Source organism: Hipposideros armiger, unplaced genomic scaffold (genome assembly GCF_001890085.2).
Source record: "Hipposideros armiger isolate ML-2016 unplaced genomic scaffold, ASM189008v1 scaffold_381, whole genome shotgun sequence".
Lineage (NCBI taxonomy): Eukaryota > Metazoa > Chordata > Mammalia > Chiroptera > Hipposideridae > Hipposideros > Hipposideros armiger.
In genome coordinates, this window is record NW_017731731.1 from 364,768 (window position 1) to 384,723 (window position 19,956).

Consider the following 19,956-nt stretch of genomic DNA (forward strand, 5'->3'; position numbering starts at 1 on the left):
CATCTACTGTCCTCCTACCCCCGATATCATGCTTATCTATTACAATTCCATTGACTCCATTCCCACTCTCTACTCCCCGTCTCGTGACTATGTATATATAATTATAGTTGGCATACTTTATTATTCAACATCAATTTCAGATATACAGTGCGGTGGTCAGGCCTCTACACCGACTATGAAGTGGTCTCCCCAACAGGACATGGGTCCATCTGGCCCCCTAAAAAATATTCACAACATTATTGATTATATTCCCCAGACTGTCTTGTCTATCCCTGATGGCCAGCTATTTTCAAATGCTGTGATGAACAAGGAAGTAGAAAAATAGGAAAGAGGGACAAGAAAAAGAAGGAATAACCGTTTTAAAAAGTCACTAGTAAAATAGCCATTATGTTTCCAAACCCTGGATATGTGCTTATTTCATGGCTAAAATGATGAATTTTGAAAGGATTTGAAAAAGCGGTGGCCTTCTGCCACCTCTAGGAATGAGTCCTGCTTACCACCCGGTTTAATTTGAAGAAAGCAGCAGCAATTCAGACCCAGAACCAAGAAACTTGGACTTCAATCTCCTTAATCCCAAATCAAAAGAAACCGGAATAGGCAGAATACTTGCTTCTCAAAGAGCCTAACAGCCCACTTCCCTCTCTGAGAAAGGAAGGGTTCCTAATGTAACCTCACCCAGACACAGGTGTGATGGAAGGGATCTTAGGTTTGGGGTGGGATAGTTGGGTTTCAGGTCCCAACTCTACTTGAAACAGTAATTCTTAACAAGTTAACCTTTTTGGGTCGGTCTTGTCATAAAAAGCAACTTGCTAGCAATGTACTCCACACCATCAGCATCTCTCCCGGAGCCAGGATCTTCCGTGTTTTTCTGGTACAAAGCTCTGGCACTTCGAGGCCATAGAGACATTATATCTGAAAGGCAAATAAGAAAAATTCTATTCTCACCCACTCCCATGTAGTTTTCTCTATCAAATGCAATCTCCAATTGAAATGGATTCTTCCAGAAAGAAAAATAAGCAATCTCAGGCCAGTAGATTATCTTAATATGAGTTTAATTCTGAGACTGCTGTCAGTAACCACTACAAAGAGCAAAACTGTTTTTCTAAGGAGATAATACCAAATGAGAGAGAAATCTCTTCCAGTTTTCAGAACTAAATCGAAGTGCCTTTGCATATCTCCTAAAAAAGAAGTGGCTTCTTTTCTAATGAATTATAGCTACTGTAGTTATCCTGAAACCAGGGTGGGTTCAACTTCTCTAAAATGGATGAAGAAATGTTAAATCAAGTCACATGACAGGGCCTGGAACGGGGAAATGATTTTGTGCAAATGCCAAATTTAAATTCTGCTTCTGCTGTTAAAATTAAAGCACTACGGGGAAGAAGTAACGAAAAAGCACAGGCAAGAGGAAACAGTTTCTCAGAGGGCTGGGTTCTTCAGGTTTTCGATTCCTTTTGGCTCTGCTGGCTTTAACTTCATTCTCATATTTAGATATATTAAGGAGACAGAATGAAAAATCTGGAACACTGATACTCGCCAGGAAGCATGATTTGTTGAAATATGAGGATAAGGCGAAAGGGTTACACGCCTTTAGTTATCAGATTCCACGGTTGGCAAAATCTGTCCGCCGTTCAGTGACCATCAGCTGCCTTGGCCTCTGTGCCGCCAGCCATGTTTTTTCACTCAACCTTGAGATCCTGGTTTGTGACTTCCCACTCGCCACCATAAGGTACAGCTGAGCGCTCTTTTCTACAGTAGCCCTGAGAGCTCCAGAACACACCAGAAAAAAAAGGCAGCTAACAGAGTTGTTCCAAAGCAGGCATTAATGTTTCTTCCTGCCACCTCCTCAGAACCTCAGCATGAGAACTCGGCGCTGTTCGCGGACAGACACCATGGACAGCTCTTCAGGCGCCGCCTGGTTGGCTCGCGTGCTGACTCCCCGGAGCCCTGCCCCACGTCCGTCAGGCCCGGTGGGGGCGGCTGGGGGTGGTCCTGACACCCATCTTGGGTGCGTACCAATACTCAGCTCCTAGAGCTTTTCCCCAGAGTCCCTGGCGTCCAGGGGGAGGGTTGGTTAGCACTGAAGAGCCCACGCGAGGGGGACCAGAGCGGATCCTCCCTTTCCCGGCATCCCCAGCGGTGGGACCTGCAGCTGCAGCCTGGGGACACGCCACCCGAGGCTAAGGTGGCTGCGCGTGGAGGCGGCGGACAGCCCACCTGCACCTGGCTCACAGGGAGGCCGGGGTGGGCGGGGCCTCCCTCCGACGCACCGCCCTTTCCCCCGCGAAGGGCGGACCTTCCGCCCCCGCCCGCAGCGCAATGCGGAAGAGATGGGCCTGTTGGAGCGGAAGTGACGCTTCCGGTGGCTGCGGCGGCAGCGGCTGCGGGAGAAGGAGGAGGAGGAGCCGGAGGAAGAGGTGAGCGAGCCGGCGGGGGGCGGGGAGCGGTCGCGGCCAGACCCACCGAGAGCCGGGAGCGCGGGCGGACGCCTCCTGAGGCAGTCTCCGCAGTCGCAGCCTGGGAAGGAGCGGTGAGGGGTGACCGCGGCCAGCCGGGTCCGGGAGAGCGGGCGGGGTTGTCTGGAAACCACGGGTTGTGCGGGGCGCGGCGTCGGCCGGGGGGCTGTGGTGACAGCAGCTGTCAGCCTGCCCGCGGGAAAGGAACCGAGTCGGTGTGGGCGCCGGCTTGGAACCGAGTCTCTTCTGGCCCATAAAGGACGGGTTGGGCTGCTCGGCACCTCCGTCCCCCTGTGAAGGAGCCGCTTTCTCGGGCGGTCGACTGTCTGCGACCCCCGAGGAGCCCTGGTCGGGTCCGTGTCCCGAGTCGTGACTCTGCCCAGGTGGCCATTCATATTTACGATCTCGCGCCCGCCGTCCCTCCAGCCGGCGGTGGCCTGGGGCTGGGCGGGTGGCGGCGATAACCTGTGCAGCTTCCCTTGCTCTTCGCCGCCGCCCCCAGGAGAGCCTGTGGTGTCAGATAATCCTTTCCCTCCGCCCGCCCCCTAAGGAGCTTTGAACCAGCCTCGTTAACCTTCCCTCCCACCTCCTCTCCTTGGCTTCCAAACGAACGGCTTGAAGTTTCCGAATTGTTTCCCTTTCACCGTAGTGGCAAATACTGAAGCAGGAAGCTGATAAACAACTCGGAACGAAATAGCCTCAAAATTTCTCCTTTTGGTAAACAGAGAGTAAACGGGAAACTCATCTTAACCAAACCGTTCATCGACTTAAAGTGATAAAACCTTGTCTTGCCTTGCCCAGCATATTGGTAGCTTTTCCCCTCTTGCTTTTTGGTAAAATTAAATGACGACTTATCTTTTGGAATAAACCATTCTCTTCCTGAGCGTTCTCCCCCCCCCAACACCCCCCCCCCCCCAATCAAAACCTGGCAGGGAGGGACTTAGGATGCCTTGCAGTCCTTGCTGCAGAAGAAAACATAAGCCTCATTTGCTTTGCTTGGTTTTCAGGGCTGCCTCTGAAGAAAGGAGAATGGCGTTCAGCAAAGGATTTCGGATCTATCACAAATTGGATCCCCCACCTTTCAGTCTCATAGTGGAAACTAGGCATAAGGAAGAATGTCTCATGTTCGAGTCTGGGGCTGTAGCCGTGCTCTGTAAGTCATCTGTTAATAGCGCAACGGATCGTGGTCTCGCTTTTGATTTGGAATAATTCAGATTAAACCATTTTTAAAAAGACCCTGACCACCCCCTTACTGTATTTCATCTAGCAGATTATGCTTCTGTTGTCTTTTAATCAAACCTTATTTTATTTTAAATTTTGATTTCCTTTTCTTTCCCCTGCTGCAGCTTTTTGTTGGGGGTGGGAGAAGATGCACATTTCGGTTACAGGTTTTTGCTTTAGTGGGTTCTTAGGTTTCTAAAAGTAAATTTTTCTTTCCAAGAAAATATTGCTGTAGTTTATATCACATCGCGTATACTTATAAAATGACTTGCTTGACATTTTTACTGTAATGAACAGAGTTTCTTACTGGTCAGTTATAGTAATGAACTATAAGAGTATTTGTTTATCTACAATTTTGGGAGTGTCTTATGGTGAGAACCTTATGTTTTTATTGAGAGAATTGTGAATAATTTCTAAAATTTCATGTGGGATATGTGATTGATTTCATATTATTGTAAAAATTATTTTGATAGTCTGTTTTAAAGAAAAGGACTACTGCACTGCACCACACACACATGCATACACGTACACACATGTACACGCACACATACATGCACGCACACAGGCACACACAAAATAGTAGATTAGTTAGTGTGGTGTGGGTTATTTTGTGGGCAAATGGTTGAAATTAAAAATAAGATTAATTTGAATATTACATTTCTTTCTTAATATAAGATTTTGGCAGATAAGTTTGGGGTTATTTGAAATGTGGTTGTGCTTTTAAAAGCTTTCTAGTGATCTACTTGTTATTTATCATGTTTTTGCTACGTAGGGGCACATAGGAAGGAGCTATATGTGTTCTAGGAAACAAGTATTAATCGTGTGAATTATCCTCAACCAGTATGGACTTAATTCATTTAAACTGGATTTTATACTTAAGTAAACCAAAATATAACTTGCTGTGACATCAGTTTGCATAGAATTCGTTAATACTACAAATATAATTCTTAATACTGATGAATTTTTAATTAAAAATATCTGGGGGAAAGGTTTAAATTCAGCTGCTTGTGTTTTTTGATGACATTACTCAATTTCCTATTTTTTCTAAATTCTAAATGATTTGTTTAATTGTGGTTGCTGGTAATAATAGGGTTCCAAAATTTCAACTACATGCATTACCTATAGTTATTTAGGGTTATTGCTCTACTTTACCCTAAGGTCAGGAAACCTAAGGATAATCATTCTTCCAAACCTCCAGTAACCCTCTTTTATGCCAAAAAATGATTTAAAAAAAAAAATCCCTAAACCATCCATTTTGGCATTAACATTCATTTTTAAAGAAAAAGAATATAAAAAATATTGTCTTAACTATTTATGAATTCTATTTGTTTTCATCAGATTTAGTAATTCTTTCAAGAGGAAAAAGTTTGACTATTGCCTTGCTCTGTAAAGCTAGCATAAATGGATGTATAATCTCTTGAGAATGTTATTAGCTTTCCTACTATAAACTTTACAGCAGTGCTTAAAATATTAATGTTTAAGAGCTAACAGACCTTTTTATAAATCATTTGACTTATAAAATTAATTTAACTTTAAGTTTGGAGTGATACCAAGGTGTCTACTGTGTTGCAGTGTTCATTTTTAAAACCTTCATGTTTTTAAAATGCTTGCTATGTTCAGGGAACTGTGCTTGGAAAATATCGAAGTGTTCTCTGTATCTTCAGCAATCCCAGCCTCTTGAATTTCAACGCATCCTGCATATTAATCTATCAAGAGTCTCCTGAAACATTTTTGATATTAAGCAGAAGTATAACCCCATTTTTCAGTGAGGTTAAGTTCAGACTCCTCAGCCTGCTAATCAGGGCCTTCCACAGTTTGGTCCTACCCTGTTTGTCCACATTGATCTCCTTTAAGGAGACACTGGTGTTTCCTCAGTGCTTTCCCAAAGTACCATGCTTTTTCCAACCTTCATCATCATGCTGTTCCTTGTCATGCCCTTTCTCCAATGCTGTTAGAAGGCTTTTCTCTACCTTTCCAGCCCAAGCCTGTTTGTTCCAACTCGTCTTCTTCCTTCATGAGAGCCTGCCCCACCCTCCTCCTCTAGCTCACTCTTGTATCTTCCTTCCTTCCCTCCCTTTTGTAAAACAGTCTGTATCAAAGATGAACAATTTTTATTATATATGCTGGTTTTGGTGCTCTCCACATGCTTGTATGCAAGGTATTATTTTTAAAAAGTAGATGATGAAAGTGACTAGGAGGACTCAGTCTTTATGTACCAAGAGCTTATGATTTCTAGTTGCCCTGGCTTTAAAGAGTAAAGTTAAAAAAATTAGACATCTTGGGCAATACCCATTGTTGAGGATTGGCAGTCACTTAATTTTCTTGGCTTATGCCAGCGTGCCATGAGATACCCAATATGAAATCTTTCCTTTCATATTATTAGCACATATCAAAAAATGGGGTGTAAGTGAAAATACAGTGAAAGTAATCTCAGCTCATGGATCCTGCTAAGGACCCAGTGTCCACTAATTCAGCCTCAAGGCTTTGTCTTTCTGTTGATAGGATTCTAAGCTTAAACCAGTCATGATGCTATGACTAATCCAATCAGTGAGCCAGTGGTTTTCAGCCCTGGCTACACATCATAATCATCTGGGAGATTTTACAAATACTGGGGCCTGGGCTCCAGCCCTGCCAAAGATTCAGATATAATTAGGTTGGGATGATAATTTCTGACTGGAATTTATGTAGGGCTTTTTACGATAGATTACGGGATAACTTTCAGCTTCCAAATTTTATCCAAAATAACCAGGTGTCCAGAATTATAATGTTATTATTGCCTTTTATGGGGTCAATAATGAGTTTTTTGAAACCCTCAGCCTGAACCAAGTGCCAGTGTCCCCATAACACTTTTAGTACAGCACTTTGACTTCACGTGGAACTGTGTTTGGGTGTCTGGATGCTGTACTCCTTGAGGAAAAGGCCCATGGCTTAGTCATCTTCGTTTCCCGAGTGCTCAGTCCAGTGTTTTACTCGTATTTGCAGAATCCATGGTTATTAAATAAGTGACACAGGGGAGAAGACGAACCTAAACTAGATTTCAAAGTTGACAGAACTGCTGTACTTGAAAATATGATATCTTTTCCTGTAAAATTATTTCCTGTCTTTTAAAGAATTGCTATTTGACTGAACTGCTGACACAGAAGATGCATATTATATATTGTTTGGATTTGTTTCTGAAAAACCCTAGTGGAAATAACTATAACCACATTTTTAAGGTCTCTGTGAAATGACAGTTAAAATTGTTGAATGTTATATATGACTTCTGTAAATAGTATTAACAATTTGCTTTAAAATTACTTTTCTTAACTGGAAAATAATTTCATTATTGATTTCTTTTATTGCATTTATTTGTTAAAACCCTGAAACATTCTTATCCTTAGATCTAAGTGAATATGTGTTTTCATAGTGTACCTTTTTATAGTGTTATTCATTTTTGAAAATAAGTATTAGTCCAGAAAAATGTTCAAGTAAACTCAAAATTTGATGTATATGGAGCAGTGATTCAGTGTAGCACATGGATACTCCATGATTAGTGCCTGGATCAGTGTAAGCAGCAAGTGTGATGTCCAGCGAGTTATAACACTACATATTTTTTCTTGGAAACTAATTTATTAAGAGATAAAAGAAGACATCATTAGCTTTGTGTAGGGTTTAGTATTCCTGTTCTGTCTACAGTTGTAGACACAAAAAGACAGAGGAAGGACAGAGCCAGTCAAACAGATACATGCATTAAACTTACAAGCTATCTCATTATTTTTCAAGCCATTTTCTGCTTCAGTAAAGGGTAAATAATTTACCCTTTACGGAATAATTAAAGAGAAGGCCAACATATGGGAAATGGAGAATGATTCTAAAAACAGAACTTATAGATCACCTGTTTAAAAGATGGGGATGTAGGGCGTGTAAGTTCCTCTTAAAATCAGAGCTTTTGCTCTTTTTAAATATCACATGGTAATAAGGATTACTTGCTTTTATCTGTCTAGTGGTAAGATTATTTTCAGGTTTTCCCAGTAGCATGATTTGAGTCAAATCAGCACCCACATGGTGCACTTTTATAGACAGCAAGGCCATATCACTTAACTCTAGACCTGACTTTCCTCAGGGTTGTCCATCTGAGTTTGTCTACCTATTTTTTTCTTTTATCATGGGAATATGAGCCATAAAACTATAGGACAGTATCCTGGACTGGAGATCTTTGTCATGGAATCTGAAGTATCCCGCCTTTTCTATGAAACCGCATATTTTAAAGGAGTAATAATAGTGCCGTTTACTGGAAGCTTCCTCTGCCAGTCACAACATTAAGCCAGAAGTTCCCAAACTTTATTGTTTCATAGAGTCCTCGGTGTCTTATTAATTTTTTCACAACACCCCAAGGCCATAGTTCTGTTTATTAAATAGGTCCAAACAATAAATATTTCTGTTCTAACAACTTTAGTAGGTATTTGAAAAAAATAATGCAGGGCCAGCTGAGTGGCTCAGTTGGTTAAGAGCTCACTCAAGAGTGTGAGCTTTGAGCAACAGCGGTTCGATGCCCGGCCCGAGCTGAGCTGCCGCTGAGCTACCAACAGGTGGCAGGATGGCTCAGCTAAAAAAAAAAAAAAAAAGAAAAAGAAAGAAAAAAATAATGCAAACAAGTTGAAAATACTTTATTTCCTTTGTAAACAACCACAATTATTTACGAATGGGATGTGTGTGCCTGTTGAGTGTTGGACAGCTTCTCAAACCTGGGACTCAGATTGGACAGTGCCACCCTCATTTTCTGTACTGCATTGATTTTCAAGTGGTACTTGCTTTGTATTACAGCAATCACTGAAAACCCAGCTTCAGAAAGATGTGATGTCACCAAAAGGCTGTACTGCAATCTAATGTTAAGACTCTGAACTACATCAGGCTAATAGTTTGGACATTGTCCAGCATATGTTGAGTATCTCCATGTTTCCTTCAACTCAAAATATCTGGCAGCTCTCCTGGGAGTTTGTTGAAGTGTCATGGAGCATCTCAGTGTACTGTTTAGATGTGTAATTAGCCATGCTTTATTTCATTTATAAGAATTCTGCGGGTTTTGCTTCTATCCCTGTTTCACAGATGTGGACACAGGCTTGGAGAGATTAATGGCTCAGTGACATAGTCTTACCATTTTTCACTAATTATTATTTGTGCTGGTGTGAGGGTGAGAGGTTATTATTTTGGGAGTTTGAGAATGAAGAATGAAAAGAAAAGAATAACAGTAGAAGACTTTAATAAGAGTGAAATTGGTAGGATTTTCTAATGAGGGAAGTGTCAAACATGCTGTGGTTTTGCCTGCAAACTCTTAATATATTAGAGAGGAGAAATAGTTTGATTTCGAGTGGGTCACTGAAAACAAAGTTTCTTTGCTGGGCCAAGTTAAATGTCAGGTTCTAGAATCTTAGATGACAAGTGTAAGTGGTGATGACAAGCAGTATGCATAGTTTTGTTTTTATTGCCAAATGCTTTCAGTCAGCATGATTGCCCTTTAGTTAAGTTGCAGTATCCTATCTATTTTTTAAAAAATTTTCAAATTGAGGGAAGAAGTGGCCTTATACAGTTGATTTTTTTTTCTGCAGAGAAATGATGAAATTTAGACTTGTTATGTATCACTTTATGTTAGGGTTGCAAAGATTCATTTTTGTTTTGTAAATAATTTTTGGAATGTTCATATTTATAGAAATATCTTAAATGTCAACTTAAATATCAGCGCTTTAAAAAAATCAACCTCACTGTTCCATTCTGAGCCAGGAAGGGCCAAACTAGTGGTTCCTAAGTGCTTTCATTTTTTTACCACTTAACTTTGCTATGAGGAAATAAAAGGTGAAGGCAAAATTTCTCTCTCACTGAACAGGAAAGCCCCGTTATGTGACTTTTTATTACACAATTTAAGGTCTGTCAGATGTTCTGAATTGTCCTATAAAATATACTAGGCCAGGATTATAACAGCATGTTTGCTTCTGACCATGATGGTGTAACAGTAACTGCATTTACCCTTCTACCTTAAATAACAGCAGCAACAACAACAAAACAAATGATAGGAAACAGTTTTCAGACATTGAACAATAGGCCACACAAGACACTGATCCCTGAGAGAAGGGAAACAAATGAGGTGAGCCTTGTGATTGCTCCAGCTTACTACCTTGAGAGCTGCCAGGTTGCAGCACCTGGAGGATGAACCCAGACAAAGCCTGCAGTCTCCCAGAGTTGAGACAGAGGAGGGACTTTGGGGAAGCCAAGGCAGCTGAGTACCAGAGAGGAGAGAGCTGCACAGAGAGTGCTAGAGATGTACAGAGGGTTCCCCTGGAGACCTCAGCCAAATACTGATCTGTGCCAATCTGTGAGGAAGCTACCAGAGGCAGGGATGGAACCACCAGGAAGGAGCAGGCAGAAAAATTCCTGGAGCTCACACAGAGCTGGGAATAGTTCATGTTCTAAATAGCCAGGATGAAGAAATCTTGTTAACACTTGAGGAATTGGATTAATACTCAGAAGGGTATATTGCTTCAGTAGTGAGCAGAGTATCCCTCAACTAAATGCTGCTCTGGTCCTGCCTGACATTTTAAAAGCAAGACCCAAAGGGATCAAACTGTTGCCAAAAAAACCTTAACTTTATCTCAGAACAAAGTTTAAGAATATAGGAATAAAAAATATAAAAATATACATATCCAGCATTCAACTCTGTAAAATTCACAGTGTCTTGCATTCAATTAAAAATTACCATGCATGAAAAGAAGCAGGAAAATAACACCCCATAATGAGGAGAAAAGTCAATCTGTAGAAACAGATGCTAAAAGTAATACACAAAGACGTTAAAACAGCTATTATAAATGTGCTCCATATGGTCAAGAAGTAGAGGAAAGAATGAACATATTAAGCAGAGATATGGAAAAAATGTGAAAGACCCAAATCAAACTTGTAGAAATGAAAATAACAGTATCTGAAATGAAAAAGTACACTGATAGGAATTAATAGACTAGACACTGCAGAATAAATGACTGGCAAATTCGAAGACATAATAAAAAAATAACCCAAAATGAAACACAGAAAAAAGACATAAATAAACAGCATTTGTGGGCTATAGGACAAGTTCACATGACCCAATATATATGTATAATTGGAATCCTAGAGTAGGGGTTGGGGCAGAAAAACATTTGAAGAAATAATAGCTGACAGGTTTCCAAATTTGATGAAAACTATAAATCCACAGATCCAAGAAGCTATAAGTGAATGAACCCTAAGCAGAAGAAATATGAAGTAAACTACCTATACCCAAATACATAATCAAATTGCTTCAAACCAGTGATAGAAAGAAAAACCTTAAAAATCGCCCAAGAAGAAAAAGACACATGTATAGAAGAAAGAAGATACAAATGGCAAACTTTCCTTTGGAAACAATCCAAGCCAGAGGACACAGAACATCTTTAAAGTACCAAAAGGAAGAAAAAAAACTGCCCTTCTAGGATTCTCTACCCAACCACAAACAAAGATGATGTAAAGACTTTTTCAGATATCCAAAAGCTGAAAGAATATGAGCCAATTATAATGGGTAAGAGTTTAAATAGCATTGCTTTTCTTTGCGTCTAGTAACAACGTTTATAAAAATTCTGAGGTGGTAAAATCCGAATCAGTAAAATTTTGTTACATAGTTTGCATAGAGAGTGGAATGGGCTAGTGCAGTGTGGGTTAGCCTTATAATTAGAGTGCCAAATGGAGGTATAACTTTAAAAATTGCATATCATTTTTATTGGTGACAAGTAAATTTAAATTTGCTTTAGTTTTTTAGTAAGAATTTGTGTTTTCTCTTTTTCTACTAAAATAGATTTTGCAAGTGTAAGCCACTGTTGTTCCTTTGTAATATTACATAATATAAGCACATACGTTCACCTTGGAGTTTATTTCATAGCTACTGAACTAGTCAAATTACTCCAAGTAAATTTTGCATTTGGAGAGACTAACTCATCTTGGTCAATTGGACATTAAATATCTTTCAGTTCCGGTTCAAAGAATTTATATGCCCTTTAAATTCCTAGATGATGTTGAGATAATAAAGTCAGTGAAAAGAAAAAATAGAAAAAAAATTTTATAAAATTATTGGCTTAAACATTAAATATTTCTATATATTGGATGTTATACTTATTAAAATACTCTTCCATTTTTTTGTCATCATATGTAGCTTCTGATGTATAAAGTATGTTTATATAAACTCGCTCTTTGCAGTAAATATTTTTATGGGTCATGTTTCCTCCTGATTATTGGTAGACCACAAGATTGCTGCAGCCTGTTGAATACCTTACTGAAATATAGTTAGACAAAGTCTTAATAGTCTGGACCAAGGCGAAGCACAGGCAGGATGAATCTTATAATTAAGCAAATTCTTAGCTGGGTGTACATTACTCATCAGTGGTTTGTCCTTGGTCAGCATCAGGGGTATGTCTTTGGCCTATCTTCTTTATAAGTTTAACCATTCTCTTTGAGAATGGGTAGAAAGTATAGTTATCAGATTTATAGATGTTGCAGAGTTGTGTGGGATTGATACAGAGCTGGGTAGAATAATTATTTACTTTGGAGGACACAATTGAAATCCATCTTTTTCAAGCTGAGATAATGGGCTAGAACCCACAAAATGAAAATGTACCGTATTTTCCATATATAAGACGCACCTTAATTTGGGGACCCAAAATTTGAAAAAAAATATTACATTAAGTTGTTGAACTCAAGTTTTATTCATCATAAAATTCATATAACTCCTCATCACTGTCAAAATTCCCAGCCATTAGCTTGTCCTCATCTGTGTCTGATGACGAATCACTGTCTTCATATATTGCCTTGTCCTCAGTTCCATCTATGGCATTTGAAATCTACAACCACTGTATAAGACGCACCCAGTTTTTAGACCCCAAATTTTTCAAAAAAGTGTGCATCTTATACATGGGAAAATACGGTACTTCCCCTCACAGTGGATCAAGTTGAATTTTGTGTCCATTCCTAATCCAACTGCTATGGCTGTAGGGATATCATGCGCTGTTTGGATTGGGCAGATGACTGGGAAAAGAAGGTAAAAACTACTGTGATTGTCTGGGTTCCCACACTACCCCAATCTGTGTGGTGGTTACACAGTAAGGAAGGGTTGGGATAGATATGGGGTTTATGGTCCCGTGGATCACTGCATCCCTTCGAGCTTGCTCCTCCCTTCTTCCTTCTTATTGCAGTGGATTCACTCCATCCACCTGTACCAGAACTTAAGAATCATCCCCCACACCCCCTGTCTCACTTCACACGTTCACTCCATTCTGTTTCATTGAGAATCCATGCATTTCACCGTTTTAGCTGGTTCTACTCCTGTCAAGCCACTGTAGCCCCTTTCACAGGCCATTATAATAGCCTTCTTGACTGGTCTCCTGCTTCCACTCCCCTTACCCAATCGCCATTCTTTTTAAAAACACAATTTAGATCATACTAGTCCCTTGCTTACCCTACAATGATTGACCACTGAACTTAAAATTCAAACTCTTTAAAAAGACCTACAACAAAATTATCAAGTCCCAGCCTCCCTCTTCAGTTTTACACTGTTTTGCCTCTTGGTTTCTGTGTTCCAGCCACACTGGCCTTCTTTTAGTTCTGAATGTACCAAATTCTTCCTGGTCTCAGGGTCATTGCATATGCTGTTCCTTCTGCTCAACATTTTATTTTTAAAATAAACTTATTCACACATACAGGAAAGTACATAAATCATAAATGTACAACTTGATGAATTATTACAGCAAACATACCTATGTTACCACTACTGGGATGAGATATACAACATTATTACTAGCCCCCCAGAAGCTTCCCTCATGTTCCTTCTCAGTTATTATCTCCATCATGATCTATAAGGGTAATCACTGTTCTGACTTCTTACATCATAGATTGGTTTTATGTAGTTTTGAGCATAACATAAATGGACCCATTCAGTATGTATTCTATTCTTTCGGTGTTATACATGAGAGATCACCCAGGTTGTAGCATGTGCCAGCAGTTTATTAATTTTTATTGCTCAGTAGCATTCCATTGTGTGGATATTCCAGTATTTGTGCTGTTGACATTTGCTTTATTTCTAGTTTTTCCTATTATAAACGACACTATTGTGAACATCCTTGTATATGGCTTTTGGTGCATGTATGTACACATTTCTGTTGGATATATTCTTCGGCATGGAATTTCTGGGTCACGGTACGTGTATGTTGCCTGGAACATTTTTACCTCCACTTTTCATTTGGCTAACGTCCCATTAATTCTTCAGGTTTCAGCTTAAAGGTCACTTCTACAGGCAGGCAGGCAGGCAGGCAGGTAGGCAGGCCGGCAGGTAGGCAGGCCGGTAGGTAGGCAGGCCTATTCTAACTACCACCCTCCCCCTACTAACAACTTTAAATTAGGTCCTTTTGCTGCAGTCTGTTGGCATTCCGTCATAGTATTACCGTAACATATAATTGTGCATTTACATGATTATATGATGACTGTCTTCCTGATAGAAGGTATTGGGGCACTGACTGTTTTATTTCCAGGTTCTTGTACATGGTAGGCATTCAGTAAATACTTGTTGCAACAATGAGTGAAAGGTTATTTTTGTTTTGCATTGTCACCAAGATTGGAATGTTTAGTTTATATAGAACATATTATAATTTGGATAGTTTAATGTCTTTCAGCTGGATTTTTAGTATCTAATTATACAAAGGAAACCTTTTCCTTGTAAAATAATATTCTCTTTATGTATGATGAAATGCAGAGGCTTTACTGCCAGCTCATTATATGATCTTGGATGAATCACCTAACCTCTAGTCTTATCCTTCTGAAAATGAGTAGTTTGGACTGCATGATCTCAAGGATCCCCTGACTAGAGGCTCTCAGGTTCTACCCCAATGTGCTGCCTGCATGCAAATAAGCTGACCACAAACTGTGATGCATGCAACCACAGGCAAATTGTGATTCTAGGAAGATCATACTAATTTGTAATCCTGTTTTCACATTCTTACTGACTTTCTTTAGCTTGGGCTTCCGTATCAGCTGAAGAAAGATGCTGTGTCCCATCTGGAAGGTCTGAGTCCCCCAGGATGTGGACATTAGATAGCAGGACCTTCATTAGGCAGCTTAATTATTTAGTTTGAATTATTGTAATTCGTCAGAAGTTGGAGAATCACATTTAAATTTAATCTTCGAAATAACATTTAAGTTAAAAACAATTTTGTTTCTTTTCATTCAGATGGTGGAGTTAGCAATGCAAGTGTGACCACCAGGTGACAATTATTCTGTTTAACAAGCTTCTGTTTTAGAATCACAACTCATGAAAATCAAGAAATAGGTGTATGATTATGTTTTCATCTGAATTTCTATAGTTGGGTCTTATGCTTTATTATTTGCCTTAAATTCTAATTTGAGAAGGGAGGGTGTAACACCAACAATGCTGAACTATGTCGGTTATGTCATATGTCATTGTGCTAGAAAAGTAAGCCACCCCAGCAAAAAAAGATGTCAAATACTGTGATAGAGAACAATTAGTATGTTCAATTTTGATAGAGAACAATTGATGTATTTATACTCTTGAGTGTTTTTTATGGTTTATAAATAGATCATCTCTACAGCTTCTATTTTCATTACTTCCCTGTAGCTAAAATAGCAATCGTAGGTTAGGCTTGCCTTCAGTCATGAATTTGTTGAGTTAAAAAAACTTTGAAAACAGGCACTGAGCTAAAATAATGAATGAGTCAAGTTACCGAAATTAAGTTGTAGGATATTACGATTCATGGTTTTATGTCGTTTTAAATATTTCTTAACCTCTTCTGTCATGAGAAAAGGTGAGCTTATCATTTTCTGAGGTAATTTCAACAAAGTAGACTAGTAAAGGTAAGTAATTTAGGATGAATGTAAGGAAAACATTTGTGACAAAGTATAGTAGTGTTTACCCTTTCTGAAGTTTCCAGTCTGGAATTGTCAAGTCTTCTTTTTTCTGAATTTATTATATATTTATTATTTGATGACTATAAGATAGCCTTGGGAAGAGCAGGCTATGATGCCATTCTAAAGCTGTAGGACTTATTGCTTCCTTTCAAATTATAAAAGTTCAAATGCCCATTGAACTTCGACTAATCTACCTCTGGTCTAGGGTAATTGGAGGAAAGTTCTTCTCCAATCACTTAGAATTCCAGTAGCCTCAGCTCTCTCACTGACTGGACAGAGTCATCCTGTCTCCTCTCCTTTTAAATTTATCCAGTATCCCAAAGAATGTTGTCAGAATAAATTTTTTTATCATTTTATTTTGGGAAGTAGCAAACATACATCAAAGAAGAGTGAGCAGTGTCACTGGCTCCCATGAATTTGTCACCCAGCCTCCATGATTATTAGCTCATGGACACTTGTGTTTCTCTGTATCCCTGTCCACTATCTCCCCCTCCATGTTTTTGTTGAAGTAAATCTCAGACATCATGTAATTTCACCCATAGATATTGGTATGAGAATAAATGTTTATAGCACATATTTTATTTTGCTTTAAATTCTTTTCTGACCCTGTTCATGTTCATGTATTCACTAGGAGTAGAATCAGAGGGCTTTCAAATTATTAGTTCCAATGATATGAAGACATGTTTAAAAATATAGCTGTAGTTGTAGATTTGATATATAAGCTAGCTTTGTGTTCTCAGAATGTATGTTCACATTAGCTTGAACACTAAGAAAAGATTCAGGGCATGAATGGAAGATAGTATTGATTGTGACATGGAAGAACAGTTTCTCCCTTTAAAATAAGCTGTTGAGGGAGGTGGGTACTATTTATCCCTAAGATGTTATGGTAATAACCAGAAGTTGGGCTTTGCTTAGTTTAGATTTAACAGGTGAATTAAGGTACAGACCTCCTTACCTTAGCTGAACTGATGAAGATCTTGATTGGCTCAGAATTACTCCTAAAACAAAGGTCTTCTTGGACAGTCATACCTACTTGTGGTTAGAAATTGGTAACAAGTAAAAAGAAAGGTTTCTTTTTCCTACCATCTTGTTTGTTTAATAACACCAGCATGGACAGGGGGGGGGGAAAAAAGGCTTTACAAAAAGCAGTCTGTTCCCCTCATTGAAAGCACAGTAGATACCTTGAAAGACTACCCTAGCAAGAGAGTGACCTGAACTTCTGTATCACCATATCCCCTGAACTTTCATTTCCGCTCGCTCTCACTTAGTTTTTCTCTGAGCTCTCCACATACCCTACCATTTAATAAACTTCACTAGTTTGTCTGATGGTTTCTTATGCTCAGATTCAGGTTATGTATCTTGGCAGGAATATTTCAGATGTAGTGGTGGGTTCTTTCATTGTATCCTGTCAGGTGACACACAGTTTTGACTTGCCTCATTCCTGTTGGTGTTCATTTTGATTACCTGGTTAAGTTGGTATCTGTGAGGCCTCTGGTACGCTCTGTTTTCCTTTATAATTAATATGTGTTTTGAGGTGAGGTACTTTGAGACTAGGTAAATGTCCCATTCTTCATCAAACTTTCAATTTATGGACTTATTCAGTGGGTTATATTCTGTCTGACTCTTATAATTTATTTTGATGCTCAAATTGTCCCCGATTTCTCCTATAGAAGTCCCTTCAAGCTGGCTTCTGCATTTTTGTGACGTCTCCATTATTTTTTAATGTTCCTGCCCTTGGCCTGGAATCAGCCCTTTCTCCCAGGGGTCCTCATTCCTTTTAGTGGAGAAGGGCATTAGAATGCGAGCTCTGGGTGCTAGGTGTACTGATTGTTTCTGGAGTATTGCCGACCCCAGGTCCTGTCAATGGATAGAGCTAAGGAGAATATGTAAGTCTGCATGCATATGTATATATAATTATACGCACCCATTTATATCTATGTCTTTTTGTCTACCTGTCTAGAAAACTGTGAGTTAAGCTGGTGATTCCAGTACCCATTAACACCGCAGTGTCCATCCTAGTTCTCTCTCTGTATTTGCTGCCCCTGTCTGACAGGGAGAAGCCTGGCTCCCTTTTCCTTGATCGTTCTCCTGCATGGTCAGCCACTCTCCTGTTGCCACTGCAGCCTCCTTCACCACATGGGTCCGCTCCTCAGCCCACTGGGGCTCCAGCACTCTGCCTGGCCTTCCCTCCAGTGCACCCTGCCCTCCTGCAACCTTCTCAAGTGCCAACATAACAAGCCAGGCTGCCCCCAGCATCCCCGGTGGGCACCATCCTCCTCACCCCACTCAGACCTCAGTGGCTTAGGCCAGGCTGCTCCTCCCCCAAGTGAATGCTCCCTTTCCCCGCCTCTGGCTTCAAACCCATGCACAGGGCCACCCTTCTTATTCTGCCTGGGCTCTGACAGCCTGCCAAGGACCTCCCTCTGTTCTGCCCCAAACCTTTGAAGCATATGTGGAAGAATAGGAAAACATTTACAGTCTTTTACATAAGAAATGTGTAGGAGAACATGGTTTCTCTTATGAAATTAGACGTGTCTGGAGGTAAGAGTGCACATGGCTGTGAATTCACTCACCAATTCATTGCAAAACAATTAGTGAACTACTGAGTGCCGGGCACTGAAATAGGTCCCTAGGGATGAAGCAGTGAACCAAGTCAGTTTCTTCCCTCATGTAGCTGTTTTCTCTGTTGAAGGTTAGACAACTTAGTAACAGATTAGTAACCTCTCTAAGCCTGCTTCCTCATGTCAAATGGAATTGGTAGTAATTTTGCTCATGGGGTTGTGAAAATTGAATAATGCATGAAAAATATATAACCCAGTGTTGGTTACTCTCATAATCATCACAGAAACAATACACGAGTACCTCAGTTGAAACATTCTTGATCACTCTGAATGATTTAATATTTTGAGGGGAAACCAAAAATCATTGGCAGGGAAAATGACATCTCATCTACTCTTTCAGCTATTGTTCCTTTCCGTTAGCATACTTTAAGAATATGCACTTTAGTTTAAATTGTGTGCATCCTATTTCCTGAGTCTCAGAATAGAATACAAAAGTGTCGATAACCAGGCAGAATGACATTTATTTGCATGTTTGAATCAGGTGAAAGTCTAATAGATGGGTCGTCATTGGGCCTGAGAGACAGGCTATACTCACCTATTTGAAGCACAGTTAATGAAAAGGTAATATTATGCATTATTTGAAGAAAGAACATTTTGTTGCGTGGTAATTTAAGACTTTTTATTTTATTTTATTGGGGAACAGTGTGTTTTTCCAGGACCCATCAGCTCCAAGTCAAGTAGTTGTTTCATTCTAGTTGTGGAGGGCACACCTCAGTGGCCCATGAGGGGTTTGAACTGGCAACCTTGGTGTTGTAAGCACTGCGCTCTAACCAACTGAGCTAACAGGCCACCCCAATTTAAGACATTCTTTTTTTGTTTTCTAAGGAAAGGCAATGATTTAATGTTAAAAATATATTTTCTTTTTACTCTTACTAGCTGCTGGTATATGAACCCAAATGATGGTTGCTGCTGAAACTGATACATGTAGTAATATCTCTATTACTATATTAGCGATGGTATTTAAATACATATAGCATGTAACCTGTAAAACTCTAGAATGATTTTGCCCTGGAAGTCATGTTTTCTATCATCAGAGCTATTACAAGTCTCCTAATGTTTTAGGGGTAGGCAATCCTGTTTTGCTTTATAAAATATAATTAAAATTTATGTTGTGATGTTTTATATTTGTGTGGCTTATCATTGAACCTTAGGAGTAAGTGTTCTATAAACATATGGTATAATAATAATAATGACAACAACAACAACTCTAGGAATGCAGAGTGAGATACAAATCTCCATAGCTAATGGCCTGGTAAAATATTCCCCCTCCCTAGTTTCACACTGGGTGGTTTGACAAAGATAAAGGCCTACACTTAATAAGGAACACACTAGAGAACTGTGACAGTATCAGCTAATTGAGTGATTGTCATTTAGTCTTAGCCTGTGCTGCCAACTATCAGAGCACACTCATTTGAAGGCAGAAGTGGGATGACTAGGACAAAGGCTTAAGAGTAGATGGTCTGAAAAGAGCAGAAGCAGGCAGGGAAAGTGAGATGACCTGTAGAATTCCACAGAAGAGCTCCGAGGCAAAGGAAAAGATCTCTAATGCCAAGTACGCAAAGGAAAAGATCTCTAATGCCAAGTACGAGGGAGTATTGCACAAAGCAGTAGGCTGAGAAGATTGCCCTTTTGTTGGCAATAAAGACTGACAGGAAGTGGGAAGGCCACAAGGATCTGCTTACATGCTTTTCAACGTGGAACACAGCCCACAGGTACTGTAC

At 39.8% G+C, this 19,956-nt stretch overlaps 1 protein-coding gene across 21 annotated transcripts in view; it reads left to right on the top strand.

The window, feature by feature from the left end:
* The first annotated feature begins 200 nt into the window (after positions 1-200).
* SYNJ1 (synaptojanin 1) overlaps positions 201-19,956 on the top strand; it is an 84,319-nt gene continuing 64,563 nt past the window's right edge. For 14 of the 21 annotated variants that reach the window (XM_019662821.1, XM_019662824.1, XM_019662826.1 and 11 more), the window contains exons 1-2: positions 201-2,414; positions 3,461-3,606. In XM_019662821.1, coding sequence (XP_019518366.1) covers positions 2,317-2,414; positions 3,461-3,606 — 244 coding nt within the window. In that variant the 5' untranslated portion in view covers positions 201-2,316. The other 7 variants (XM_019662830.1, XM_019662831.1, XM_019662822.1 and 4 more) reach the window with 3 other exon arrangements.